Here is a 27,003-nt window from a genome sequence, read left to right on the forward strand (position 1 = left end):
ATCCCAGATAATGACAAACGCGTCTTGATTCCTATCATTTAGCCGAAATAAACACGTCAAAGTGAAAAGCCTCGACAAGTCCTATCATGCGCCCAAGTCTTCTTTTTAGAATACATGCGCAGCTTGACCTATCAATCATTTCTTAAGCCATGCATCCATGAACTTGTGCGAGGCAAATTACGGGAAGCAAGCTCATTAGCGGCGATTATCTGAGCACGCCTCCGCTGAAAAGATTCTCCTCTTTGAAGATTTTCAGACGAATATCGCCCTGCCCAAAGATCTCTTGGATACTTAAGTCCTGATTTGCAATAGCCCAAGATGACGAGATGTTTTAAAAGATTCAATTGTCACACATGATATTCATCGTCGTTCTAGCTATAGTCAGAGGACAATGTTCAACGGGTGCTGATGCTGTGGGAATTGAGTGCAAGCTTGCGACGGTGCTATCATTAAAGAACGTTAGTCTGAAATCTGCATTAAAGTTCAGACGATATGACGATGTGAAGACAGCAACGCCTTAATTCAATCATGGTGGAGGGCAATACATCAATTCACCAGATGATCAAGACATATGCATAGGAATAGGGGTGAATTGCTAGATCTGTAGAGTTTCACTTACACGAAACACGATTGTATAGGTAATCTATTGTCGAAATACTTGAACAGCTCCTAGGCATAAGGTACAAGGCACGTCTCCTTCCAATTTATTCCGCTGGGCGAAGTTTAAGCTGAGTAGCTATGAAATCAACAGATAGGCATATAATAATTTAAATATATTCATAATCCTGTCAACTTTGTTATACATACAATCAAGCTATCCTTATTATAGTAGAAATCAATAAATAGAAAGTCCTAAAGTGACGAGTGAAAGTGCAATGTCTCGCCGCTAAACAGCCTTGTTTCCCTTCTTATTTTCCAGCTCGTGTATTTCATTCTGTAAGTCTCTCTCCTTCCGATCTCTTTCCATCCGTTCAAGCCCAGCTTTTGCCATGTTGTGCGTTCGAAACATAGGGTTAATCAACCGTCGCCATTGTTTGCCGGTGAAGTTGACTGGACTACCCAGTCCACTATAGATGCAAAAGTCGTACGCTAATGCACCTAAGATCGAGCCGCCGAAGGATCCCAAGATGGGCCCAGTTAGCCACCTGCTATTGTGAGATGATGATGTGTGATGAGAGAAAATTACCCACCACCATCTATCGTGCGTCCATAGCTCCTTCCCGTAGCCAACGCAACTGAGCATGATGCGTGGGCCGAGGTCGCGAGCTGGGTTCATGGCATATCTGGTGAGTGTGATTGCTCAGGGAAAATTCACGTGCTAAAGACACCACACTCACCCGCTTAAAGCACCTAGAGACGTACCTATGGCCATAATGATTAGTGCAAGAACTAGAGCACCCAAAGACGCTCCAGGTGGCGTATTGTCACGATCACCAAGGGCTAAAACACTCGATGTCAATACTGCAGTCGCGATGACTTCCTGATACACTGCAAGACCGATGGTAGTATTTTCTGTTGTGGGGATTGTAGGGAATAACGCAGCTGTGCCACTCGAAGACACCGTCTTTGCGGGATCTATGTTGTAAAGAGACTGACAGTACATTCCATAGACCGTAAAGCTTCCGATAAATGCACCTAGAACCTGTGCAATCCAGTATTTCCAAAGCATTTTCCAAGGAAATCCTCGAAATAAAGCAAGAAAAAGAGTGATGGCTGGGTTAAGGTGGCCACCAGAAACACCACCAGCAATGTAAACGCCAGTCATGACTCCAACGCCGAATCCCCAATTCAAATTCGTATATGCAGCTGTCTGATTTGTATAAATAAGTGTCTGACAGCTGGCGCCAGTGCCAATAATCATAAATACACACGTCCCGAGCATCTCTGCGAGCGGTTCCCGCATGTATTCTCTAATGTTGAACCAAAAATTGTAAATGGGTTCATCAGGATTCTCATACTTTTCTTGTTCAATGGGATCATCAAGCCACTTATTTTCCATTTCTCCAACCTGCCCAGTGCCACCGCCTTGTGGGTAATTTTGCGACTTGTCAGTGTTATATGACAGAGAGCGGTCCTGATCAGCGGCCGGTGTGTCCTTTTGACCATCTATAATCCCACCGACCTGACCTTCCTCCTTTCCCTGAGTATCGCGATTAGTTAAATCCTTATCGTCTGACTTCTTGTCTGCCATCTCCTTGTCTGCCTGCTCCTTGTAGTAGCTATGCTGCTGTGTCTGGGTAGGAAACCTTTTGCTAGGCTGAGGACGAGCAAACGACGGTCTTCTGTTGTCATCGATAACACCCCCGACCTGAAATGGTGTTCTGCTTGATTTTGTACTTTTATTGTCTTCCATCATTCCGCTTACTTGGCCAAAAGGAGTATTATGCTGACCAGGTGTTATTCCAGGTGTTATTCCAGGTGTTGTTCCAGGTGTTGTACCCGGTAAATTGAAATAGTCACCGGCCTGGTTGGTGTGATGAGATGGTGGCTGGGAACTCGAGTAGCTAGAGCCGAATTTGGTTGATCCTAAGTTTCCCGTGGGGAGAGATGGTGTGTTACCCGTGATACTAGACGCCTGCTGATAGCCTAGTTCCCTGCCTCTGGAGAAAACGGCTTCTGCAGCTGCGTTTAAGACTTCTTGGCCACTTCCGCTAATATCGTTGTTTCTGCCTTGAGTCTTTCCACTTTCATGATTGCTAGGCTTCTCTGAATCCTCAGCAGGGAAGACACCCCCAATGCCCCAAAGGGGACGTTTGCTTTTTACTCTGCGCATGTGCTCATTGTGCTTAGCTGTAATATTATTTTGGTGCTGTTGCTGTTGTTGCTGCTTCTGCTCTTTCTGGTTCTTTATAAAGCTTTCTTCGTCGTTTGCCTGTTGTTGCTGAGAATCGGTGAGTTTATCCTGTTGCTCGGGTTGCTTGAGCTGATCTCCCCCTGTGGGTGCTTGTGATTGTGCTTGAGGGGATCCTACGTGTGGTGTGTTTGGTCTGCTCTCTTCTTCTGGCTCCTCTTTCAACGTATCGTGCGTTGATATCTATGAACGCCTTAGAACACTATCAGATACATAGACATGGCACTCACCATAAAGTTGAAATTTTGTCCTTATCGTAAATTCCGAACGGCTTACCAAAAGTGAGGATTTTTGACAGTGTGTCATTCTGATTTCACCGATTTTTCATATTTTTGAGTAATGACGACATGACTTTAAAGTTATATAACAGCCGTTGCCGTAAACCTTATATTATTAGCCGTTCCTTCTTAGCCCTGTAAACCAAGCGCTGAATGTCCGTCTCGATGCCGGTGATGCCGCCGTTATCACGAGATATTTTACAAATTAGCTGCATTCGTAGATATACATGTACATTCCTGATCGCTAGCCGTGGCGTGCCTCAATAAAGAAGGAAAGGGTCCTTTGGTTTACAACGGAGTGCCTGATTTGCGAGAAAAGTGTATTTAGCGTGTTTAATTCGTCTGGATAAGCTTCCACAGGCTATACACCAAATCATGCCTCCGCTAAAATCTCTCTGACTCCCACTACCTTCACCCTACGTTATGACGTTGCGAGGATTTCTGCAGAACGCCAGGCTGCCCGTCATACAAGCGCCCATGGCCGGTGCCAGCACGCCCAAGATGGCGATAAGCGCGAGTAACTGCGGTGTACTAGGAAGTATCGGCTGCGGAATGATGCAGCCTAACGCACTCAAGAGCGCAATTAGAGAGACAAAAGCGGGGACTGAGAGACCATTTAATGTTAATTTATTCGTAACGGACAATCAAGAAGGATACAATGTGGACAGCGTCCGCGATAGGTTGGCGTGGCTATACGACTACTATACGGAGATGGGACTGGATTCACCACGTCCATCCACATTCGCACCCAAATTCGAGGAGCAGTTTGAAGCCCTCCTGGAAGCCCAGCCTCCTATTGCGTCGTTTGTCTTCGGTGGGATAGATATTGCACGCGTAAATGCCTTGCATGAGCGAAATATATCTGCAAGTGATGTAGCTTTACAATTCGCACTACTCACGACCATGTAATCTCAGGTAATAGGCGCCGCCACCACACCAACTGAGGCTGAATACTGGCAGAGAGTGGGTGCAGATGGGATAGTTTTGCAGGGAATAGAGGCTGGTGGACACAGGTGCAGTTTCCTAGATCCAGAAAATCCAGGCGAGCCGCTCAGTGAGCTGCTCAAAGCGACGAGACATCTACACACACCGCTCATCGCAGCTGGCGGGATAATGAATGGTAGGGACGTGAGAGGTGCTTTGAGGCAAGGAGCAGACTGTGCACAGCTCGGCACGGCATTTTTGACAACCGAGGAGTCACCTGTACCTGCATCATACCGTGAATCTCTCATCGCTGCCCATAATGACGATACCACTCTCACAAAGGCCTTTTCAGGGAGATGGGCACGCGGTATTAGGAACAGATTTACAGATATGGCTGGAGTGCAATTCACAGCTCCTTATCCAGTTCAGAATGCCCTCACTCAGCCTCTGCGTAGCAATGCAGCAACACATCACCGCTCAGATGAGTTATCACTGTGGGCAGGTATGGGTGTTGGGGCTGTTCGTGACTCTCCCTCTACTCCACACCTCATCGATAAGCTGCAGAGGGAATATGATGGCTATAATATATGAACTTGAAGAATATATGTAATATTGTATTCAATTAACTCGCTTACAAAAATAAACTATAACAAGACTTGCGTTGCTGTGTTTCTGAAAATTTTCTTAGACTACCCAGGCTAGTAATCATAATCATTTGGGCCTGGCTCATAGTCTGTTACTTGAACGCGGTAAAACTTGTTCTTGCTGCCAGGAGTTTCATTTTCGTTGGGGTCTGCGTTGAGGAGTGTATGTGATATACCGCCTCTCTTGAGCGGATAACGTGGCTTTTGCGGGTGTTCAGCGAGTTCAGTGTCTTTTGAATGCTCAGATTTCCTAGGGTGTTCGCAGTCACCCCCCTTTATTGGCACAGGCGATGCTGCTGTGACAACCACTAGCATAATTAAGAGCAGTGTACACAATTGCCAGTTCATTTCTCAGAAGCAGTTCACTGTGCTCTTTGAACTGTGGCTGATGTTGCTCTAACTTCCACTTCTTCGCCACCTTCATACCATTCCATCCATCGGTGATTGAAATTTAGACTAAAGGCCGGGAACAATCCATGTGGAAAGATCAGCAGACAGATTTTGATGTGACGGGATAAATATAGGTAGGATACATGATTTACACAAGAATTATGAGAAACGTGGTGTGTCTTAACATTCAACCAAGTTGAAGTGATGACTGGAGAGTCAGTAAAGTTCTGGTAAGGCTGTAATACCCACTTGAGCCGGCTTGGCTGCTACTATTGGCATGAAAGCCGCTAACGATAAAAGGAAAGATTTGGATTCTTGAGGGACTCGTAGGTTTTGATGGTGAAGTAAAGTGGAGAGAAATATCACAAATACAGCAAACAACGTCATCATATCATACCTGCTGCGCAAACATTTGCTTCCTTTTCAAAAGACAATATGCGATCAAGATGACATCAGAAAAAATCTTGGCTAATCAAACGCATTATTGTAGAGTGATGTAAACATAGTATACAAGCAGGCGTTAAAGGCATGTCTAAGAAAATGAGACATTTAAATAGCCTTGTCTAAGGCGCCGTTAGCAACGTCATTCAAAAGACGCTTCTCTTCCTTCAGGAGGCTTAGTAAAAATGAAAACACACCACTTTAGTCCACACTTACAGTTCCACGCTTGAGGATCTTGTCAGCAGCGCCGTTGGCGACGTGGTCGAGGAGCTGAGCTGTTTTAGTATGCGGGTATGTGCTAGTAAAATTCCACTCACTGGTGCAGCAAAGGCGGTAGAGAGAAGGGCAATGGTGGCAGCGATGGCTGAGAGCTTCATTTGAGCGATGGAAGTTGTCTGAGGAAAGCGTGTTGCGCGAATATTTATTCATTCAACCCGCGTTTACCTTCCTTTTCCGGATATGCTAAAATTTTACATTCAAGAGATGTCGCATGTGAGAATTGGAAATTGATTGATTGAATTAATACAGAATCAAAGTTTTTGATGATTTGGTTGATGCTGTATCGTCAAATGGCTCAGCTAGTGTTTGGAAGGTCCTTTCTGGTTCTGAGAATTCCCTCAGCAAAGTTCTTAAATGAATCTTGTAGGATAGGATGTGCTGTGGATGACGTTGAAGTGGCTATAACGAGACCAGTGACGATTGCTAAAAATTTCATTGCCTTGTGAGGAGTAGATGCGCAAAGCTGAGGAAGAAGATTATAATATAAAAAGATGCCTGCCTGAATTACTTATTTCGGTGTTTATTTGATTTAATATGTCGCAGTTTTGACTCATATTTTTGAGCGAACGAGTGTGAACAGGCTAGGATTTATAACATTGTTCTGTTGATGATAAAGCATTTTGCCGGTAGAATAACAAATTATCGGTTTCTTTGTTGCCAGCGGTCACGTGAAATCGCTCGTAACGAACACCAACCATGACACACTAAGACATTTACAATCAATTTAGCCACTATAGAATGCGCTTGAAAGCGCTTAAAAACGTTCATTGACTCATTTATTCCATTGACTCAACTACGGATGACGAAACTCGGTCACCGCAGACCGAGCGACACTGAGAAATCACTTCATCGACAGCTTAATCGAAAACAATGAGAGGATTATTTATTAAAGGCGAGCGTAGCGTTGAGATTAAAGACGTCGATCGACCAGCACTTGATGGACACAACGATATTCTCGTCGAGGTGGGTGATAAGCTCTCACAGGCACACCACGCTCACCAAACCACCAGGTTCACGCGGTTGCACAGAACCCACCCGACAGTTTCTCACTCCTCGGTAGTCCCGGTAAACCTGGCAATCGCCTGGGAAGTGACTATGCGGGTGTTGTCGTTGAATCAAAATCAGACTGTGTTAAAATCGGTGACAGAGTCTGTGGTATGGTATCTGGCAACCACTCACCCCACCAAGGCTCATTTGCTGAATATTTAGCTACTTCCGCAGATCTCACTATCAAGATACCATCAGCGATGTCATTTCAATGCGCCTCTACACTCGGCATGTCCCTCTTCACTGCCATTCAAGCGCTCTTTCTCAAATCACCACTTGCTCTCGACCCCAACCACACCAAGGCAGTCCTCATCTGGGGCGCTAGCACTGCTATTGGCATGTACGCGGTGCAACTCGCTCACATCAGCGGTATAAAGATAGTGGCTACCACGAGTGAGAGGAATAAAGATCTAATTTCCTCCCTTGGTGCCCACATCGTTTTTGATTACAAAGATGCAGACGTGGTTGAGAAGGTGAGGGAATCTACAAACGACAATGTCACCTTCGCAATTGATTGCGTCGGCTCGCCAGAAACTCTCAAAAGTACAGTCGCATGTGCATCTGATGCGCAGTCAGCTACCGTGCACACTGTCCTGCCTCCCGCGAAAGATTTCAAAGCTAAGGCAAGTTCGAACGTCGTCTTCTCGCTCGTACACTCCGGCTTCGCTGAGGACCTCTCTTGGGCTAACTACCTTTTTCCCCGCCCCGTTACGATGGAGGAGATGATGCAGGAGCGCAAGGAGGCTGTCGCGTTCTTCGGTTACGACAGAGGCACAATCCCCGGTCTTTTAAGAGATGAAATTCTCAAAACTACACCTATCGTCGCGACCAGCAAAGGGCTGGAAAATATCTTACCTTGGCTGCTCAAGATGGAAAAGGGTGAAATCAGAGCTGGTAAAGTTGTACATCTTTTGAAGGAATAATACGTTTTGCGAATAAGCTCATGTGCTATTTTCTGTATACTTTATTGCTTGATCTAAAATTTCCAAATGAGGATGGTCATTTTGATGAATGGTCTTCTGGTCGTCTAATTCTTATGTTGTTCAGCGATGCATGATGTATCGCTTCATAGAAATTGATTGGGGGTAATTATGCAACCTAATCACATAAATTCCATCACACTTCAAATCTCCCAGTTAATCCGACTTCTGTCTTTCTTTTCACATCGTCTTCGAGTGCATCGACAAGCATGACGCAGCAATGACTCACTGAAATCTAATCAAAGACAATCTAATCAAAGACACACATGAATTGGGCATATGACGGCGTGTATCATAGCGCAAATTAATTTCTCCTACATTATTCAATGCGTGCCTCGACATGCATGATTCACATGTGCTTGTGAGAGCGTTCAAAAAGGAGGACAGTCACCATATCCTGTATTCATACAACCAAAAATGACAATTGAAACAGGTGACGAGAAGAAAGTATACAAAATCCGCCTTCAGCTCACGGCCACAGATGCCGCGTTCCAAGACATTTTCGAGCTTATCAATCAGAGTGAGGTGTTTTAGTGAAAGATGCTAGGCTTATACATTCACACAGCTAGCAATAGGGTATGCACACTTTTACAATACGAGTCAGCCGGTATCTATCGTTGGCTGGACGTTGTCTCCTCATACAATTCCTTATACAGGCTGCAACACGAGTACTACGGCGGCGCAATTATAGAGGACTTCGTTCTCATAAACAACCTTCCTCCTCCTTATTGAGTTGTCCGAACGCTTTTCAGTACCTTATTTGATTACTGCGCGCTAAATGCATTTGAAATTTCTTTTTGAATCGCATTCATGACTCTTGGTGGGTGCACGCGTGTACTCAGAACCTGTCTTAGCTTTAAAGTCTGTGTAGGCTTGTTTGTCGTAGTGTTCCACAATTCAACGCCAAAAGACCACATCTTACGATTGATGCGACTGCTGATGCTCTATGGTGGGTGGGTGGATAGGAATGTTGATAGTCTTACGAACATCAAGACAGGTGCTAATATACATGAATTCAACGACGACAAAAAAAATAGCACGCAATTAGAGTTTGAAATTGAGGAAGAGAGTATGGTTATGCAGAATATGCGTAACGACCCACATATTTGGGAAGTCGCCAAGGCTAGTAACTTCAAAAAGGTAAAGCCATAAACAAGATATGCCCGCAAGTACTTTAATATCAATCTTAACACTTTAGATACCCCTATTTTTGTATCACTGGCTTTTTAAATAAGGTTTCATATTGTCCATTGTTGTGGTCGGCCAACTTTATTATGACGTGCTATTGCGACCATGCCTGGCCTTCGGTATGCCATTGCTCCAAAGTGGAGATGCTACTGATAATAGATATTATATGATGTTTACGATTGCTATTTGCTGCGTATGTGAATATGAGACAATGAGAATAACGCAGGAACGCATGCACTGGCTCCACAATGCATGATATTCGACTCAAACATCACAAGCGCGCTCTGCAGTCGATATAAAGTATATTTACCATGTAAACCACTCATATCTACTTCAGAGCCCCTGCATAATCAACGAGAATTAATGATGCAGAGCTGCTATGGTGACTGATATCATCATGTCAGATAAGTAAATGTGTGCTGTATAATTAACAAATGAAGTCATTGCAGTATGTTTGTAAATGTCATACATGTGTACTGTTTGACTTAATCCTCGTTGCGTATTTGCCAACAAATGTTCTCAAATCTCTCCTCAGATGTCCATCAGCAATGCTTGAAGCTTAGCTGCAGATTGACGTACTAATCAAGCAATATCCATTGACTTGCCGCTAGTTTAGTATGATCCATTGTCTCGATTATTTTGAAAGGTAAATTTTCAGCTTACTGTTTTTTTTCCACTTCAAGGATCGCCGAAGTTACTTCGATATTTGGCTGAATACTTGAAATCATACATCATAAACAGCCGGCGTGAGCTGAATATTCATAAAGCAGTAGGAAAGATAGTCCTAAAGCCGGGTTAAGGGTAAGAATCAGGCAAGTATACACATAAACTATTGATTGTTTAATACAAAAGCAGCATCGAAAGTATTAGATGCTAAGCAGCTCAGTATTTCTTATCGTCCTTGTACTTATCTTTGTTGCTGCTGTGCTGTTTGTCGTTGCTGTCGGACTTTTTGTCGCTTGACTTTGTATCGTCGGGCTTGCCATCGTCGTGTTTCATGTTGTTGTGCTTATCGTCGTAATTTTTATGCTGCTTCTTTTCACTTCCGTCCTTCTCACCACCATGCTTCTTGTTATTGTTGTCATGCTTCATTTCGTTATATTTCTTTTGGTCATGATACATGTCTTGCTCGTTGTCCTCGTAATTTTTGTTGTCGCTGTGCTTCTTGCCATTGTCAGTATACTGCTTATCTTGGTGCTTCATACCGCTGGACTTCATGTTGTCATACTTGTCATCATGTTTCTTGTCGTTGCTGCCGTGCTTGTCATCATAATTTTTGTCATTGCTTTCATACTTGTCATGCTTCTTGTCAGACTTCCAGTATTCGTCAGTCTTCTGGTAAAACATTGTAAGCTAATTTTCACCAAACATCACTTCAACCAACCCTGACATCCGCTTTGTTCTTCTCAGCAGCCTCATTGTTCAGCTTGATTTGCTTCTCAACTTCCTCGCGATGCTTCTTGAGTGCCTCTTCGTGGGATAGCTTGTCTTGCTTGTCGTATTTGCCGTGGTTGTTGTCATTCTTGGCATCGACACCATTACCATAGTTGTAGTCATCCTTGTGGTCTTTGATGGCGTTGGCGTCTTTCTCATCTCCGCGACGGGCGATGTTGTCTGGTTGTGTGACTGCTGCTGATGCGATGGTGCCAGTGAATGCAAGAACGGCGAGAGCTTTGGCGGTGTTGAAGTACATTTCTGTCTTTTGGGATGTAGAAAAGCAAGAAGGATATAGCGCTTCTTATAAAGCCAGCTGGGCTGATGATTCTTCTGCTATAGTCACATCTCGTCATTCTGCCAAGCTAACGAGGCTGAAGCATTATGTGGCGCAAATTAAGGGTATATATGAGCATATATAGTATTGTAATAAGGACATTTTGTTGCTGGAAAGCTTCTGTTGCTGTCAGAGCTCTATCCACTCTCATCTCGACGGCAAGTGGGCTGATATGGCCAAATTGAGCTTAACTAGGATCTTTAAGCTGCTCGCGGAGTACAGGCATGTTAACGCCCAGTATATCTCGGAATAGATTTGGTGATAGCCGTTAGATCGCTCAAGAATTCTGATGGCTTTAAGCATTGCAATATAGCTTTCTAACGCAATAAGCCTCACGCATACACGCACATACGCACACCCAAGTACTGCATCCTCTAAGATATCCACCGATGAGGCATCTCGGCTATATCCTCGGATGCGTAACACGCTGAGGAAACCAAAATTGCACGCCCGCGTACAGACCCTGCCCTCGAAAATCGCTTAAAGATTTTATCGAGCTCACCCCTTTAATAAAATCTCCACAATGCGGGGTGATCAGTTACCGCTCGACGCTCATGACTAGCACCGAGAAAAGAAACAAGAAGTCGAAGATTACGCGGGCTGTGAGTTGTGCACGTGCCGATAACCGTCATCTAACGCTTTGACCAGTGCGACGGATGCAGGTGAATAGCGGCACCAGCAGCACGTACACTCTAACATCAGGGCCAGGAAGAAGAAAATCAAGTGCAATGCTGATATCACGTATCCCAACAAGTGCTCCAACTGCAAAAATATGGAATGCATTTACACGAACAAGGGCTTCCACAGCCCGAGCTACGTTAGCGATTTGGAGACGAAGCTTGCCGAAAGCGAGGGCGTCATCGAAGAGTATAGGAGACTGCTCGACAAGTACGCACCGCCAGAAGTACTCGCGGCTGAGACGGACACTGCTAAGCGGAAGCGGAATTTTTCCATCCCCTCCCCCAGCGCGCAAATGCACATGCACATACACACAGAAGCCTCCGATATGAATGACGGCATTTATGTCGATGAGACGACGGAGAGCTGCAGGAAGGAGGGATGTCTGCTTAAGACACTTGGCGATGGAAAAACAGTTCATAATCACCCCGGAAAGCAAAAAAGATTCTTTGGAAAGGGGAGTATCCGTGGAATTATCGAGAGATTGAGCACTTATACTGGCTTCTCCCCTACTGGACTTTTAAGCGGGAAAAGACCTCACTTTTGGCAAGAGGATTTGCTTATCGATGGACTAGACTACCTTCCTGTGCATATGTTGAGCCCTGACTTGGTGGAGTCTTTGGTTGGCTTGTACTTTGAGAAAGTCAATAGCACACTCCCGCTTCTCGATAGAACTCGCTTCTTTGCCGAAATAGCTTATCGCAGGCACGACCGTAACTTTGAAACCCTGCTAATGACAGTACTGGCGATAGGATCTCAGTACTCCAACGATCCGCGTGTTATGATTGAAGGTCAGCACCAGTTCCTGGCAGGATTCAGATACTACAGTGTTGCCAAAAGCAAGATGATAGACCCATACATGGATGTGGCGACTATCGAGGATATACAAGCGCTTATTCTGCTGCAAATATACGTACCCAAAAGCATACATTCGAGGAGCGGATGGATGATTCACGGTACTACCGTGCTTTTAGCGCATGATATTGGACTGCATTCACGTTTTGTTGACACTGATCTACCCCCGCAAGACCAAGAGTTGAGGAAGAGAGCGTACTGGTCGCTGTATCTTCTCGATCGAGTGCAGGCGTCCACTTTCGGACGTCAGCCGCTGATAAAGGACAACGAGATCAGTCTAGACCTGCCAGACAATGAGCTAGGTGATGGGGAGTCTGAGTGTTGTGTACTGTACTTCAACATGCTTATCAAGCTGTACAATATCCACGGACAGATCTTGCAGACAATTGTGAGTATCGTCTTGACGTTGCTCTCAGGCAACGAGCTCACAACACAACAGTATAAACTGAGGAAGACTTCAGATGGTGATGAGCTGTTGATGTCGTTGACAGACATCGCGTCGCTAAATTCGAAACTGAACAAATGGCTAAATGAAATACCGCAAATGTTGAAGGATGGTAAAAACGAGGTCCCGAAAAAGCTGGCACACGGAAGCAACGGAAAGGATGAGTATGTTTATCAGCTGTACAGTAATCTGCAACTAGCGTTTCACATAATTCAGGTGAGCACAGAAGTGCATGAAATAACACGCATCTAACAAGCGCAGATCGGGCTGTACAAAACATTCCTTCCAAATCCACGCTCGCAGTCAACTTCGAGCTTTAGATACACGAGTCTAGTCATATGCGCGACCTCAGCGCGGAGCATCATTTCAATATACCGCGACATGCTGCTAGAGCGCAAGATGCAGCATCTGTGGGTGGATGCTACGGTAGCGTGGGGAGTGAGTGATGAGGATATTTTAAGTGGAGTGCTCTGCTAACTTCCACATAGTCTTTCAGTGCTACGCTGATACTCATCATCAGCGCATGCGAGGGTCTTAGGAACAACGATCTGGACCCATCAGTGTTTGGATTTATACAGTCAGGCATCCAGATCCTCAGAGTGAGGGAGGAGAGGGAGGTGTTGAATGGGAGGGCGGTGGATATGATAATGCAGATACTTAAGACATCCAACCTCCCAATGGACCCGTCATTCATGCAAGCGCAGGAAAATATAAGCTACGGGGCATCAGCTGACAATTTCTTCACCGACCTGCCCTTCCTCGTCGACACACCACCTAACCACGCTGAGTCGAACGAGCAGATGTTCACAGATCTGCTCGGTCAGGTGCAGTATAACACGGTTGACGCGGCCGCACTCGGCGTCGGCGGCACTCCGCCCCTCGATAGCTTCTTGCAAATCAACACTCAGGATTGGTCGAATGTGCTCGAGACGTTCCTCAGCGGTGCTGGAGGGATGTAGGTTGTGAGAGTGGGTTGCCTGAGGATACATTAGGATACATTAGGATTTGAGAAGTTGAATAGATTTTTTCAACATTCAGCTTCTTTGTACATTATTTTATAGAAATGGATTGACATTTAAAACAATACATAAGGTAAGTATCCAACTAAAAAGCACCCTGTGACCAAGGATTCTTGTGTTCTGGCTGCTCACCAGCCAAGCTGCCTCTACGCGGACCACCACCTTTCTTAGCTGGACCAGTTTCGACGACATCTGGATCCGGCTCAGATTCACCATCAGTGAGAGCCTTATTTTCTGGCGTCTCGATCTCCTCGCCCTTGCTGGTATGAAGGGTCGAGTGTCTTCTGCTGGGTTTGTTTTGAGTAGGTAAGCTCTCGTCGTTGTTGGTGTTCTCGCTTTTGCTCGCGGTATTTGACTTTCCTGGTTCTTCTACTTCTTCACTATTTTTAAATGGATTTGTAAATGTAGCAGAGGTGCTGTTGGAACTAGGACTACTACTGCCGCCGCTTTTGATCATAATGGATAGATATGACGTTACGTAGATGATTCAGTAGTGCAGACACTTTTTAATTTTATTAACAGTCCACTGGATTATGAGCATGATGGATATTATTAGGGCTACGAGTATTCTTACGGTGACAGTCTGCAGCGAAGTCTTCACACCGCCGACGATGAGTTGGACATGGTGACAGAAGACGCTGAGCGGTGGTTTGTCGTGGATCTGTACGTGACTCTCGGAATCCTTCTCATTACCGCTGTCACTGTCACTCTCTTTATCCGCCTTCGCCCCAAGCTGACGGTTCAGCAAACAGCGCCCGATTTCCAAGTGCGATACAGCGACAGCCAAGCAGAGGATGAGAAAGTCGACTATGCGATCTGCGAACGGCATGAAGTTGAGATTGAATTAGTGAGTGAATGAGAGTGAACTGACGTCAGGAGATAACAGAAAGAGTATGTAAAAGCGTGAAAGCGTGAAATAAAGAGACTAAACAAGCTACAAAAGCTACACGGGAACAATCAGGAAGCACTCCAGTTCCTTTTCGGTGGGAGCAGACTTGGTGCGCACCACTATCGGCATGACATCCGCAACGCTCGTTGACGCGCTGTCATTAAAGCTCTTCCTACCGGTCCCATCGAAGAGATCAGCTGGGTAGGGCATACTCGGGCGCTTGTAGGAAATGTCAGCGATGTCAGGCACCTGTGTGCCGACCTGATTGGTGCTTTTAAGGGACTCTACTGCGTCTACTGTGGACTGCACAGATCTGCGCCAGTTCGTGGTTAGCTTTTCCCCTCCCACCAACATCTGGATATCACTTTTCCTCGTTATTCATCTGCTGCGCGAGCGTCGCAGACTCAATTTCAACAGCACAGAATTATTTCTCGGTTCTATACTCAACTCCACAATGAAGACTGCGCCTTTTACTTCGCTCTGGATGACAATCAATCTAATCCTTTACAAAAATTTATAAGGTGAAACACATTTTACATACCTAAAATCGTCCTTAATTTATTCTGTGTGTTACATACCTCTTTGCGTGAACTATTTTTCAATTCAACTTTGGCAAGATCTACATATCTCAGTAGTATAAACACTGCTGTCGAGAATTGACCTGAGAAAGATATTATCTGTTCACAACGTGCAAGTCAGTTCGAGCAGAAGGAGATCGGGCGAGGCATGCCAAGGACATTCAGAAATGCAGATACGTACAGAGGTGGAGCGTGAGTATGAGATGGATGATAAGCTTTCTGCGACGGTTTTTCCGGGGCTTGAAAGGGCACCGTCGGCCGACACCGAATCGGGGGTTGGCCATAAGGGAACAGTTCTCCAGGATAGCATCGTATATGACGATCGATCTACTAGGCCGATGCGTTGTATTATTTTATCCCGGGACAATCTCAAGTATGTTCTGGAAAGACTGAAGAAGGGTTATTTGAGGTTTAGATTTGTGCTGAGTCATGTGTAGATCAACAAGTCATAGAATTTACTTGCAATCTTGTGTGGTGGTGTTTTTGTGACTTAACATCAGAAACCTAAATATGCAGATATTACACATGTACAATGTTCGTTATCAACACATCCACCAATGACATTAACAGTGACCTTAATGACATCAGCAAAATATATAAAGAATTCAAATCTGAGCATTAGCAATTAATGACCTTGATGTCTTTACATAAATAACTAGGGTAGTTAATGAGGGATATCTGCGCACATTTAAGCGGCTGTGCGAGGAAAATAATGTACTTTTCATCGCGGACGATAACCAGCCGGTGGATTGAAACATCAGAGAGTAACAGATACGCTCAAACGTATAACGTGTCCTAGAACGCCCAGAAAAATTTCGGCGTATGCCACGAAGTTTGGCAGCAACCCGCTCACGTAGACCGTCGCAATGGCGCCGCTGGACGTTACGGTCGATCCTCAATTTGGAATTCGTTGAAGATGACTAGATTCTTTGAGTTTAAACCTTTATGTACCTTTGATCTCTTTGCACTCTTTGTGTCTTGGTTTTATTTCTTTGTATGGCTTCATAATAATACCTGTAAAAATTACTGAGAATTAGCTTAAATTTACTGAAAAATGCTTAAAGCTAAGTAAAATAACTGCTGGAATAAATGCACTACAAATTAGCGTGGCTGACTGACTTCAAACATCTGTTTCTAAGAATCGTTGTTACCTCTAGTTTACTATAAAAAAGCGTACGATTTCCATGTCGACCTCTGAAAGTTGTATTATGTTATTGCGATGATCATAATGCCCCAACCTTCAAAATACCTCATTCCTGCTATGCTTTTCAACTAAGTCGAACCATAAAGCAGTGTAATCTATTGATAGTTATGTGCTGAGCAATTCGCATAAAGGCGCGCATGGGTGGGCTCTCATGGCCTTATCCCAGTTACAAAATAATCTTTACCCAATTCAACCGCTTTTACCATTTGGTTTCGGTACAATCCTAGTGGATATCGTTTACACTCGGCATTTTTCAGTTGCCTCTTCTAGATATCCCAGCTCTTTCTGGCTGCGTTGCATTGAGTTTGCTGGCTTCTGGCTGATGGTCATCGGTATGTGCTTCATGTTGTCTGATAAAAAAGGTTACTGTGGGTTAAGCTCGGTGGAGTTCAAAGCGTTGTCACGTAATTGCATGAATTGCTGAAATTTTTGCTGAGGCTATTAGCTTCTTGGCTACCTGAAGTGCGGCTCAATCGCATATGCAGACAGCATCTGTTGCGTATTTCATCGAGTAGTGTACAAATTACAAATAAGTGAGTATCATCTCAAGGTGGCAGGTCTTTTAATATCGCACTTCTCTTCCCCTTCTTGTTTTGTGTTTTTTTTGCTTGGTTTTGTTTTCATCTGTCTTGAGTTTCTTTCAAAATTTTCGTCTTGTTAATGTGATTTACTGCATTGCTAACCTCAACTGGATCATTAGAGAGCGCTTTATATTTTCCAAAGATTTTGGTCTTCCATTCTTGCTCTTCTCGTCGTCCACTTTCTCTTGCTGATCAATCTCTTCTTATTTGAAAGGCTGGTATTGTCAGATAGTGCTAAAAGTAGTATGCTTCACGAACAAAGTATGCTTTTCCCAATTCTGGCACAACTCAGTGCGAAACTTTTCAACTGAAATACTTCGCGCTGAAGTTTCACTTGATAACAACCACCGATCAACCTCGGGGGTTATCTTTAATCAAATTCATCCTCTTTATGGGTTGAAGGATCAAGCAAGTAAATCTTTAGTAAATCTTCGAGCAGGGGTAACTGCACGTCTAAATCGTCGGGGTTTGGAATATTCAAACTTACTTTTTTCTTTGCCTTTTATTATGGTTTCTAATGTTTTTATTGGACATACTTAGTTGTGAATAAATTTGTGAACTAAGTGAGATGTACATAGTCGAAGACTACCATTGTTGATTTAGTATGTTTGCTGGTTTACTTGGGTAGCTGGGTTTGTGAACACCAAGTCGACCAATCTATTAGCAGTATGAAATTATGGACTCGAAGCTAGCGGAGAGTATACTAACGACCACTTAATGGTAAAGATCGTGACGAAGTCTACGTCAAAGGAATGAAAGTGACCGTGAATAGTGAAGTCATAAATGTCTGAAGAATCCATTGCAAAGCTAGAAAGCAATTAAAAGACATTCACCAGCATGTGTGCTGCTCGATGCACTTGCTGGGAGGCATCGCATATGAATGATATAGATCCAGATGAAACCATTGGGTGTATTAAAGCCTACGCAAAGATTTACACTAAACAAGAACAGCTCGATCTCAGAAGAAGTTATTCTGAAGGAAGAAGAAATGAGCTGGGTGATATATGGACAGAAAAAAGGGGAAAACTGGGTTCTTTTCCTCGATTTCACACAACAGGGAGAACCGTCTTTAATTTGGACATGTGCTATTGAATGAGGTACAAGCAGCTGCTCAGACTGGTGCTGAAGCGCGGGAGCCTCGATGACTGCGTCAGACTGAGCCTGCTCTTCCCCCACCAACTAATAACGACACTCACACTCGGCTGCAGCGACGGTCTCGCGCTTAAAAAGAGTTCCTCTGCAAGGGTAACACTAAAAATGTCTAGACGGAAGAGTTGTCGATGCAGGACTTTTTAGACGACTTTATATACTATGTGCTCGGATGGGTTTCTTTGTCTAATTCAAGTACGGTAAAGTCTCTCTTCGTTGCTCGCGTGGTTGTGCTTTGGAAGAACGCTCGCAGCTAGGTAGTCTTTCCTCGAGAATAAGAGCGATTAAAATCCAGATCACCACGCCTCTGCGTTGGACACTATAAGAAGCCAGAAGGGGCGAAGAAATTAAGAAAGGTTGGTAAAGTGTGTGATATCGGTCGGTTGAGTGCAGGTGGCTGGTGCTGATGTGCTGACTGCAGTGATTGTGGTGAACGAGGCCCTATGTTTTAATCACCCACAAACCCATTTTCCAGCTTATCGCAGCCGCTGCTAATTGGATTATCGTGCACCTTGTTCTGCTTGTTAGTCGTAGGTGGATGAGCGTGTGGGTAGTGATAGCTGAGTGGTCGCTGCTTCGAGTCGAAACCATCAAATTCGTCGGATTCGAGCGAAAAATCACGCAGCAAGTTGTCGTTAGGTGTATGCTTCCTCATCTGAGGCCCAATCGAATCCATTTCGACTTTGTAATGGAAATGATGGTGAGAGATTTGCACAATGTGACACTTCAAAGTGAGAATAGAGAAATTGGCTTGTGATTTATAGCTTATTCGCCTCCCGTGTACGCTTCGGACTTGATCGCAAATCCGATACCTACGTACACAAGATATAGGAGTGTGATAAAAGAACTAAGATATGCTTTACTGTATCACAAAGTTCAGCAAGTTTATAATTCAATAAAACTGACTTTATACATAACTACTATACCAACAATACAAACAAAGGAATGATCCATACGCCTTGGCTCGGTTCCTGTTCATTACTATGGGCTGTTGTGGAAAATCAATTCAGGCGAGCGAATTGAGAGCGAAATAAGATGGGCGATGAAGTGAATTTATCGTTATTATTTTAATCCTGACGCGAGTGAAATGAGATGGGCGATAACATGATTTATGTTATTTAATATCTTTTTTTCATTTACAAATGAGAAGAAGAAAAGAAATCACGACACACAGTGTCAGCGGCAAAAAAAACCGCTGGTTGCTTGAAGTGGAATTATTCATTATTCATCGTTGCTAATACCTGATTCACGTTATTATCTGCAAATAATGATCAACAAAGCAGAGAATCTGAGCAATAAAACCTACCACCTAAGAATGACATAAGACCTGCTCATTAATGATGCACCAGGTCGTAGCAGCTGTTCAAGTTGTGGCTGTTTACCTCTCGTATCGTTTGTTCAGGACTTGGACCCTGATAAAGATCATTCCTGTTGTGCTCCCCCTCACCAATCATTCTCGCCACTTCCAAAGGAAATTCTCCAGGATCACCACCTATAATTTCAGCACCTTAAGTGACACGTAACATCATACTCTGATTATTGACTTGATTTGTCCCTAGTGTCTTGTCATGTTGGCGATTGACAAAGACATCGATAAGACATTCCTGAGATACCGGCTGTTCTTCTTCCTCTTCCGCAGCAGCACTCTTATCTATTCCACCAACATCTTCGTCGATGTCTTGATTTTCATCCACCCCCGCTGCCCGCCTTGTGCCTTTTGTTGTAAGACAGGATTTGAAACATGCAAGGCTATCTCGAAGCCATTGGAAGTGGCTGTGTCATCAAACCTATTTGGTATAGCCTTTTCACCAACCATTCGGGCCCAGGGTTGCCTGAGTTTTTCTCTGTAAATATTCCTGCCTTCTAGCCCGTTTGCCTCATCGTTAGACATATCAGATGGACTCCAAGCACGATTGTCATTTAGAATCTCTGTGTGGATAAAAATGGAGCTGAAACATGTTTGTGATTCACAAATGATCTTCTCATGGGGTAGGTCACTAGTTGAGTGCAGTAGACCTCCTCCATGAAAGTATTTATCTTTTTCCAAAGCTGGAATGCTGCCGGTAAAATTGACTTGTTATTGAAAATAGAAATCAAACTAATCTTTGAAGGAGCGTTATTTGAGTTGTTCTTTATCTGTAAGTACTTCAACAAACTAACCTACACTAACCAAGTAAGCTCACTTTGTTAACCGTAAGGGTGAGATCCCTGGCATAGTGATCTGGAGCTATGAGGCCAAATACTCGTTTAGGTAATTAATAATTTTAAGCAGATAGATCTTCTCTAACGTGCTTGTATGAATCACCATCCTCAACAACATGGAAAGATTACCCGTTACTCAACCTATTGAAAATGCACTTATAGTTCTCTTGAATAAAGTCTTTCATGGCATATCGTTCTCTTTCGTTTATTCGATCCAAAACCTTGTTGCGAGCCTTTAGTTGTCCTCTTTTGTTTGATGAGATGTGATAACTGCGGTGGTCAGTCTAAACGCGAGACAAAGCAAAACCAACCCTTTTATTATCAGTTTAAAGCCGTGTCTGTTATATTGCCTCTTGAAGTGGGCTGAAAAGCGCGACACGAACGATACAGCAATCTCGGATGGCAGTTGCGATTCAGGCAGGGTATTGCTGTGAAGATCGTCAAGGATTGTGAAACTTTGGATGGTCTCATTCATCTCCTCTATTTCAACTTTCTCATGTTCTTTACCTAATCGATTCGCCGTGTTTTCTATAGGTAGCAGCTTACTACATATAAGCTGCATGATTTTAGGCGTGACCTCAATATTAGGGTGATGAGACAGTTATATGCTATGCCCTGTGAAAATATTGCCTCAACCCTTTGAAGATAGTCGAACTTGTCTTTGGAAGTCCGGAGAAGCTCCTGACCCGATAGGTGGTAGCTGATTTCGTTTGTCCTCTAGTCACCTTACGCAATTATATAGTGACTTTCCTTATCCAAAATTGTCGAGAATCTTGATTATATTGACCAATTAGAAAACGACGCAATGCTACGCACGAACAGGTGGCCCGTACCGTCGTTCCTTATCAGGTGGATACATGGCGAAATACTGGCGGATTGTTGAAACGCGTGGGATGAAGCTGAGCTGTGTTTAACCTGCTACGCTCAAATTGAATTTGGAATCTTTGTCCATCCAATTCAATTTACTTAAAGTTGAGTCAATTTCGTCATGCGATGCTCGTCAGCCATGCCTAGAAATTCTGTTTAGTGACACAAACATGCGTACCTCGTGGAACGGTTATCGGGCAACTTTAAAAAAAATTTCAGCCAAATAAACACGCTTCATTCAACACGTTTGCTTCTTTGCGTGACCTCTTAAGTTTTTAAAAGCCACGAAGAAACAGCTGGACTGACAAAGCCCTATAAGACGGTCGCTGAAATAAATCCTAGCATCTCAAGGAGTAGTATCCTAATGTGATGGAGATCTAAAGATCCAAGCAATCATAAAGATGTTTTGGCGGCAATAGGTTTAATTGGCTTTTGTAACCCAGGGCTTGCCCTACAACCGCTACCAGTGGCTATGGAGTGGCTGAAATAAATCCTAGCATCTCAAGGAGTAGTATCCTAATGTGATGGAGATCTAAAGATCCAAGCAATCATAAAGATGTTTTGGCGGCAATAGGTTTAATTGGCTTTTGTAACCCAGGGCTTGCCCTACAACCGATACCAGTGGCTATGGAGTGGCGTGGTGTAGCAAGGATATGCAATGGATGATTACATGCGATGGAACCATGTATAATTACATGCGAACACATACAAACAAAAACAAAAACAAAAAAGCACATACCCCTCTTACTCCCGCTCATCTTTGATTCTCGACGATGTAGCTTTGGCCATCGAGTTGTTCACCCCGGCAACAAAGAGACCCTCCCAAGTGGCATGAGCAGCTTCGGTAAGGAATTTGAGTTCCTGTGTTGTGTAAGGGAGAGCGAGTAAGTGTACTATACTCACAACCATCATCACTGTAAACACCACTATGCGCTCGTACAGAACACTATCCACCGGCATAGACATTATCAACACGCCTGACTTGTGTTTGGCAAATGTCTTAAACTGGTATCTGCACAAAACCTCTCCAGTTGCAATATTGCTTATAATGACATCAAATTTCTTCCCCTCAACGAGATACTCTTTGCCGTTTAGCGTGAACTTCTTCTTGATGCTGAAGTAGTGGCTCCCACGGTTAAGTGTGATTTCCTCGCCTGGGTGCCCCACTATCGCGACGGTGTATCTCGATCGCATGTATTTACTGCGATGTGAAGTTGAAATCGCCTGTTTGCCGGGTATTTCGATAATGTCTTTGTTAAGTGTGTTGGATGTGCTGAGTGTGGATTTGCTATCGCTATCGTTGAAATACTTGACATCATCTGCATCCTTGTACAACGAATCCTTATCGACGATTGAATTACTGTCCACTAGAGTCTCTGCTAAAGTATCGTTGTCTGCGTACTCGGCGTACTCATCAGCGTTGGCCGAGCGTGTGGATGCGTCTGTGTTATGGTATATAGTCACACGCGATGCGAAGATAGCCATCTCCACACTGAAAACCTTCGGACGGCTGCGCTTGAGTGCTTCAGTCAGGCTCGATCCCTGGTACAAGTCGTGATCATATCCCCATCGTCTCCTAGCCACACAGAATTCTGAATTGTGTGAAAGAACTTGTTCCAAGCTCTGCATAATACAAGTTACACTAACTTAGACTTACGGAGTTTAGGAGTAATGAGTGAAGGGAATGCGGGGAAATCATCACACCATACACCGGAAGCTTTAGTCACATTTAATTTGTACAAAATACATTACTTGCAAGCATCAGCGATCTTCTTGGTGGCAGCTTGGGTGCTCTGCTTAGCCTCCATGTGCTCCATGTATGCCTTGAGAGTTGGGTATCCACTCAGATCGAGGCCTGGGAACGCAGCAATACGCAACCAAGCGTGGAAGGACATATCGGCGATCGAGTAGTTCTTACCGGCGATGTAATCGCTTCCCGCCTGCTTCTGTGCCTTGAGTCTACTCTCCAGCACGCTAAACACACGATAAGTCTCGTTCTCAAAACGCTTTACCACAGATGGCTGACACTCCTCGTTCCAGTAATTCTTGAAGAAGAGCTTCGTGTAGTTCACTTGTCCTTGCATAGGGCCATGGCCGGAGATTTGGAATGCGAGCCATGTGAGTACCTCGTACTTCTCGTTTCCATGGCCACCGCCAATGTACTTATCGCCTCCCTTCTTCGTCTCAGCGAGGTATTGCAGGATCGCGCCACTCTCCCAGACGCAGAAGTCGTTGTTCTCGTGGTCGACGATGGCTGGAACTCGGCCGTTTGGATTGATTTTAAGGAATGACGCACCCTTCACGCCCGGTTTGTTCTCATCACCCTCGCCGAATACGAGCGATTTGATATCGTAGCTAATGCCCAACTCTTCGAGGAGGTATGCAACCTTTGGAGGGTTAGGGCCAGAAGCGCATGCGTAAAGAGTAATTGCTGGTGCCATTGTAAATGTGTTGGGTGTTCTAATGCAAAGATGCCTCGCTTAGTTATATTCGATATTAATCAGCGATGAATAAGCTGAGTGACATATGACTGTTGTGCATTGTCTATTTCAGTAATGTAATACATGAGCAGCTAATTAGCAATGATGCTATATAGAAACTCTAAGTATCATGACTAGCAAGCGTCTATGATCGTCATTGCTATTTTGCGTATCTCACCATTCGCGACAGTGATCAACGGTGATAATGAGATAAGCTCAAATAGCAGCTATCATGGACTTCCGTTGATCCACCTGCCATCAAATCCCCACTCCACACATTCCTCGGCTTGAACGTGTTGCGTTGTGCGTTGCGCGCGTTAGACGCACTAAATAGCTGCTATCGTCATTGAAATTCAAGAAACACCCGAATGAGTGAAGCTGAATCGTTTATCGATGTGAGTGTGCGATTGGCTGTGCGGTGTAGCGTATTAGCTGAGATAGCACTCAGAGCATGCTATCGCATCACCTAATCGCTGTCGTCGTGTACAGCAGCATAGTGAGTTGCTCAATTGCTCTGTTGCTTTGTTGCTGTTTCGCTACAACACACCCACCAGCCAGCTTGTCAAGCAGTGCTGGATAACATATCCTTACTGCAAATACGCAGTAAAGATCTCGTGATACTTGAGTAAGAGACCCTAACTCTCCATCCACTCACACTCTCACAATGTCTTTCTCAGCCTCGACGAATTCGATGGCGAAGAGGCCACTGAATTGCGCCAGTATCTCTACAAAATCACTCATAGAGTGGGTCGACGGGGTTCTCCACGCGTAAACTCACCCTTTCACTCAGTACGACATGCCCTTTGTATTTTTTCGCGGTACTGGTGGGTTCTATGTCTTGTTATTTTTGAAATGAGTCAGAGTGGCTGATTAGACATGCAGACATACCGAGTAGGTAGCAGTAGTGGCAAACCAACCCCCACTTACCCCTTCCAAGGCGTCTATGGTGTTGATAAAGGCGACTTCTATTTCTCAGAGCTTCAACAGCAGCTTTACCGCAATGGTAGGCAATGATAAGGATATAACGTGTATTTGAGGTATAATTACATACAAAAACAGTGCAAACGTGTTACAGTAAGCATTTCTGCAATCTTCGGGTATTTTTGACACATTAGTGTCCATGACCTTCACTCTCACCATATTGATAATTGAGGTAGCTGTCGACAATTTCCATATCAATCTCCTCCTCAATTTCGAAATTTCAGTAGAGTGATCGTGCACGATTCTTTTCATCGATCGCACACCTCACCTCATCCCGCGCGCCTGTGTCTGTCTGCGCGATTTCTGCAACCTGGGACTGAGTAGACGATACTCTGAGTCTGTGAGTGGGTTCTGGTTGTTTGTTTCGTCGTTCAGCGCCGCCGAATCGATTCGTTGGCGGCAGGTTGGGTAGTATTCTCTAAGATACTAAACCTTCCCATGAATGTCAGTGAGTTCGGTGAATGCGTCAGCTGAATTCGCGCTTGTGTATACATGGAGATAAATTGTGAGCGTGTATGCGTCCACCTGCTTATACTCTGAGTGAAAGGTATCTTCGACATTCCTAATGAGGATGGTCTGGAGCGAGATGTTAAGGCTCTCCTTCACCACCCCCTTCACAGCACAGGAAAACGAATCCTGCGCCATTTTGTCGAAACCAGGCATCTTGACGAACGACGGGCGGTATATTCTGAGTGTTTCAAGAGCGGGGTACTGTTCTAGAATGCACTGCGATCGCACCTTCACCCCGCCTTCATACACACCAGCTCCCTCACGCGCGTCGACGAGCCGATCAACTTGCCCACGTTTTCACCCTCATTTAGCCTTTCCAGGTTTACCTCCAGATAATTCAGCGCAGGCAAGACCTTGATCAAGTGAGACAGTTTCCGGCACTCTTCGAAACGCACATTACCGGTAAAGTGGTCGAGGTTGAGCGTCAGTCTTTCTACTGCATCCCCATATGCCGTGCTCCCCAGCACGGCATAAACTTCAGATAGGACTGTATGAGTGGGAGAGTGCTTGCTCCATTGCGTGGCGTCCTGGGACTAAACAGCTGGTGCGTGTGGAGAGAAGCAATTGCGATTCCGTGTAGACGCTTGTTGACGTAGCGCAGTACCCCACAGTCGTGCTTCTCTACTAGCAGCTTCACTAATTCCGTGGGTATTGCATGCAGTGATGCTCGGTTTGGTCGCATGGTCGATTGCTACAAAGTGTTTTTCTTTTGTTTGTGGAGGGATGTGCAGAAAAAGTCAAACTCACAATTTAATTGGTGTTTGAATCTCTTTCCTAGCTGCAGCCTATATCTCGCTGTCACGCTGCTTGATGCTATTTCTACATCGCTGACCCCACTTCCCCATTTCCAACCCCTCTTCGGAACTCTTTGGCACGATAGATGTGAACTGATTCCACTTCAAAGCAAGTGAAAGAGGAATCCATGGCTTGTAGATGTATTTTTATTTACTTTTACGTTGGTAGTGATTACCCCAGTGAATGACAAAGCCTATCGGCATGCCAATGCAACAGATCCCGCGTAGTGCTCTCGTCTCTGTTCTCCTCCCTCTCCCCTACACTTCAACTTCCAAATGCCCATATTAGTCTTTTAACACTTTTATCCCTATTAAAAAAACATCAGGCTAATCCATGAGTGTTAAGGTTTGGGCTTGTCTCAAACTTAGGCTATGAGGAATTGCTTTTTACACAGCTATACAGGTAGATAGAAGTGAATGTCATTCGTTAAGATACAATAGAGTAGTAGTGAGGCTTTTATATGTGTGCCGTGTGAAGTATCGGAGGCTAAGCCGCCAGGGCGGCGGTTTGAATGTGCGGCGAAGTATCTGAGGCGGAATTGGGAAATGTGGGAAGTAAACTGTAAGTTAAGGGGTTATGCTTAAGGCGTGGTCTCGTCACCTAACAGGAACCCGTCTTCAATTCTACTTATATTCAACATGTTGATTTCTGTTATTATTGATAACGCATTACTGCTTTATTTATTTTCCCTGGCTTGTATAATACCTTTATGTCAAATTCTGCCCATATCTCCGACTATTTAGCTATCCTTGACGAAAACTCTGCTTTTCCAAATGTTTCGATAGTCCTGTGATCTGTAATAACTTTGATGCTCCTTCCCAGGAGGTAATTTTTCCACTTCTTAATGGCTACTATGATTGCGTATAACTCCTTGTCTCTGATACTCCTATTTAATTGCGATCCATTCAATTTCTGAGATAAATATGTAACGAAGACACCTTCTAGATCGCACAAGAAACCTTTGATGACATCACTAT

General features: G+C 44.4%; 17 protein-coding genes across 17 annotated transcripts; 6 read left to right on the forward strand and 11 right to left on the reverse strand.

Moving 5' to 3' along the window:
* Positions 1 to 886: 886 nt before the first annotated feature.
* Positions 887 to 3,157, reverse strand: J056_000797 (uncharacterized protein; the record flags this gene model as incomplete). Its single annotated transcript, XM_009270425.1, has 4 exons — positions 887 to 1,145; positions 1,191 to 1,283; positions 1,338 to 3,034; positions 3,128 to 3,157. The coding sequence occupies 4 exons, from the start codon at positions 3,155 to 3,157 to the stop codon at positions 887 to 889; spliced, it is 2,079 nt and encodes a 692-aa protein (XP_009268700.1).
* A 449-nt stretch (positions 3,158 to 3,606) lies between these two features.
* Positions 3,607 to 4,644, forward strand: J056_000798 (putative nitronate monooxygenase; the record flags this gene model as incomplete). Its single annotated transcript, XM_009270426.1, has 2 exons — positions 3,607 to 4,002; positions 4,045 to 4,644. The coding sequence occupies 2 exons, from the start codon at positions 3,607 to 3,609 to the stop codon at positions 4,642 to 4,644; spliced, it is 996 nt and encodes a 331-aa protein (XP_009268701.1).
* A 107-nt stretch (positions 4,645 to 4,751) lies between these two features.
* Positions 4,752 to 5,121, reverse strand: J056_000799 (uncharacterized protein; the record flags this gene model as incomplete). Its single annotated transcript, XM_009270427.1, has 2 exons — positions 4,752 to 5,005; positions 5,064 to 5,121. 2 exons carry the CDS (start codon positions 5,119 to 5,121, stop codon positions 4,752 to 4,754), a joined length of 312 nt encoding a protein of 103 aa, XP_009268702.1.
* Positions 5,122 to 5,636: 515 nt separating this feature from the next.
* Positions 5,637 to 5,905, reverse strand: J056_000800 (uncharacterized protein; the record flags this gene model as incomplete). The annotated part of the gene is made up of 3 exons (XM_009270428.1): positions 5,637 to 5,693; positions 5,745 to 5,798; positions 5,846 to 5,905. The coding sequence occupies 3 exons, from the start codon at positions 5,903 to 5,905 to the stop codon at positions 5,637 to 5,639; spliced, it is 171 nt and encodes a 56-aa protein (XP_009268703.1).
* Positions 5,906 to 6,677: 772 nt separating this feature from the next.
* J056_000801 (Protein TOXD) lies at positions 6,678 to 7,777 on the forward strand (the record flags this gene model as incomplete). Its single annotated transcript, XM_009270429.1, has 2 exons — positions 6,678 to 6,770; positions 6,818 to 7,777. 2 exons carry the CDS (start codon positions 6,678 to 6,680, stop codon positions 7,775 to 7,777), a joined length of 1,053 nt encoding a protein of 350 aa, XP_009268704.1.
* A 474-nt stretch (positions 7,778 to 8,251) lies between these two features.
* J056_000802 (uncharacterized protein) lies at positions 8,252 to 8,566 on the forward strand (the record flags this gene model as incomplete). Its single annotated transcript, XM_009270430.1, has 2 exons — positions 8,252 to 8,354; positions 8,400 to 8,566. The coding sequence occupies 2 exons, from the start codon at positions 8,252 to 8,254 to the stop codon at positions 8,564 to 8,566; spliced, it is 270 nt and encodes an 89-aa protein (XP_009268705.1).
* A 78-nt stretch (positions 8,567 to 8,644) lies between these two features.
* Positions 8,645 to 8,986, forward strand: J056_000803 (uncharacterized protein; the record flags this gene model as incomplete). Its single annotated transcript, XM_009270431.1, has 3 exons — positions 8,645 to 8,654; positions 8,706 to 8,783; positions 8,832 to 8,986. 3 exons carry the CDS (start codon positions 8,645 to 8,647, stop codon positions 8,984 to 8,986), a joined length of 243 nt encoding a protein of 80 aa, XP_009268706.1.
* Positions 8,987 to 9,904: 918 nt separating this feature from the next.
* Positions 9,905 to 10,715, reverse strand: J056_000804 (uncharacterized protein; the record flags this gene model as incomplete). The annotated part of the gene is made up of 2 exons (XM_009270432.1): positions 9,905 to 10,357; positions 10,407 to 10,715. The coding sequence occupies 2 exons, from the start codon at positions 10,713 to 10,715 to the stop codon at positions 9,905 to 9,907; spliced, it is 762 nt and encodes a 253-aa protein (XP_009268707.1).
* A 632-nt stretch (positions 10,716 to 11,347) lies between these two features.
* On the forward strand, positions 11,348 to 13,730 carry J056_000805 (Thiamine repressible s regulatory protein thi1; the record flags this gene model as incomplete). Its single annotated transcript, XM_009270433.1, has 6 exons — positions 11,348 to 11,395; positions 11,442 to 11,455; positions 11,502 to 12,714; positions 12,766 to 12,987; positions 13,033 to 13,209; positions 13,260 to 13,730. The coding sequence occupies 6 exons, from the start codon at positions 11,348 to 11,350 to the stop codon at positions 13,728 to 13,730; spliced, it is 2,145 nt and encodes a 714-aa protein (XP_009268708.1).
* A 145-nt stretch (positions 13,731 to 13,875) lies between these two features.
* On the reverse strand, positions 13,876 to 14,247 carry J056_000806 (uncharacterized protein; the record flags this gene model as incomplete). Its single annotated transcript, XM_009270434.1, has 1 exon — positions 13,876 to 14,247. The coding sequence occupies one exon, from the start codon at positions 14,245 to 14,247 to the stop codon at positions 13,876 to 13,878; it is 372 nt and encodes a 123-aa protein (XP_009268709.1).
* Positions 14,248 to 14,277: 30 nt separating this feature from the next.
* J056_000807 (uncharacterized protein) lies at positions 14,278 to 14,619 on the reverse strand (the record flags this gene model as incomplete). The annotated part of the gene is made up of 1 exon (XM_009270435.1): positions 14,278 to 14,619. The coding sequence occupies one exon, from the start codon at positions 14,617 to 14,619 to the stop codon at positions 14,278 to 14,280; it is 342 nt and encodes a 113-aa protein (XP_009268710.1).
* A 114-nt stretch (positions 14,620 to 14,733) lies between these two features.
* On the reverse strand, positions 14,734 to 15,061 carry J056_000808 (uncharacterized protein; the record flags this gene model as incomplete). The annotated part of the gene is made up of 2 exons (XM_009270436.1): positions 14,734 to 14,992; positions 15,045 to 15,061. 2 exons carry the CDS (start codon positions 15,059 to 15,061, stop codon positions 14,734 to 14,736), a joined length of 276 nt encoding a protein of 91 aa, XP_009268711.1.
* Positions 15,062 to 18,538: 3,477 nt separating this feature from the next.
* J056_000809 (uncharacterized protein) lies at positions 18,539 to 18,846 on the reverse strand (the record flags this gene model as incomplete). The annotated part of the gene is made up of 2 exons (XM_009270437.1): positions 18,539 to 18,602; positions 18,656 to 18,846. The coding sequence occupies 2 exons, from the start codon at positions 18,844 to 18,846 to the stop codon at positions 18,539 to 18,541; spliced, it is 255 nt and encodes an 84-aa protein (XP_009268712.1).
* Positions 18,847 to 22,004: 3,158 nt separating this feature from the next.
* Positions 22,005 to 22,889, reverse strand: J056_000810 (uncharacterized protein; the record flags this gene model as incomplete). Its single annotated transcript, XM_009270438.1, has 2 exons — positions 22,005 to 22,121; positions 22,164 to 22,889. 2 exons carry the CDS (start codon positions 22,887 to 22,889, stop codon positions 22,005 to 22,007), a joined length of 843 nt encoding a protein of 280 aa, XP_009268713.1.
* A 119-nt stretch (positions 22,890 to 23,008) lies between these two features.
* On the reverse strand, positions 23,009 to 23,701 carry J056_000811 (Glutathione S-transferase 1; the record flags this gene model as incomplete). Its single annotated transcript, XM_009270439.1, has 1 exon — positions 23,009 to 23,701. The coding sequence occupies one exon, from the start codon at positions 23,699 to 23,701 to the stop codon at positions 23,009 to 23,011; it is 693 nt and encodes a 230-aa protein (XP_009268714.1).
* Positions 23,702 to 24,108: 407 nt separating this feature from the next.
* Positions 24,109 to 24,754, forward strand: J056_000812 (uncharacterized protein; the record flags this gene model as incomplete). The annotated part of the gene is made up of 7 exons (XM_009270440.1): positions 24,109 to 24,135; positions 24,189 to 24,236; positions 24,295 to 24,365; positions 24,418 to 24,484; positions 24,531 to 24,564; positions 24,623 to 24,631; positions 24,678 to 24,754. 7 exons carry the CDS (start codon positions 24,109 to 24,111, stop codon positions 24,752 to 24,754), a joined length of 333 nt encoding a protein of 110 aa, XP_009268715.1.
* Positions 24,755 to 24,985: 231 nt separating this feature from the next.
* Positions 24,986 to 25,913, reverse strand: J056_000813 (uncharacterized protein; the record flags this gene model as incomplete). The annotated part of the gene is made up of 5 exons (XM_009270441.1): positions 24,986 to 25,072; positions 25,247 to 25,432; positions 25,483 to 25,584; positions 25,627 to 25,718; positions 25,766 to 25,913. 5 exons carry the CDS (start codon positions 25,911 to 25,913, stop codon positions 24,986 to 24,988), a joined length of 615 nt encoding a protein of 204 aa, XP_009268716.1.
* Between the last annotated feature and the right edge of the window lie 1,090 nt (positions 25,914 to 27,003).

The sequence above is a fragment of the Wallemia ichthyophaga genome (genome assembly GCF_000400465.1).
Source record: "Wallemia ichthyophaga EXF-994 unplaced genomic scaffold scaffold11, whole genome shotgun sequence".
NCBI lineage: Eukaryota > Fungi > Basidiomycota > Wallemiomycetes > Wallemiales > Wallemiaceae > Wallemia > Wallemia ichthyophaga.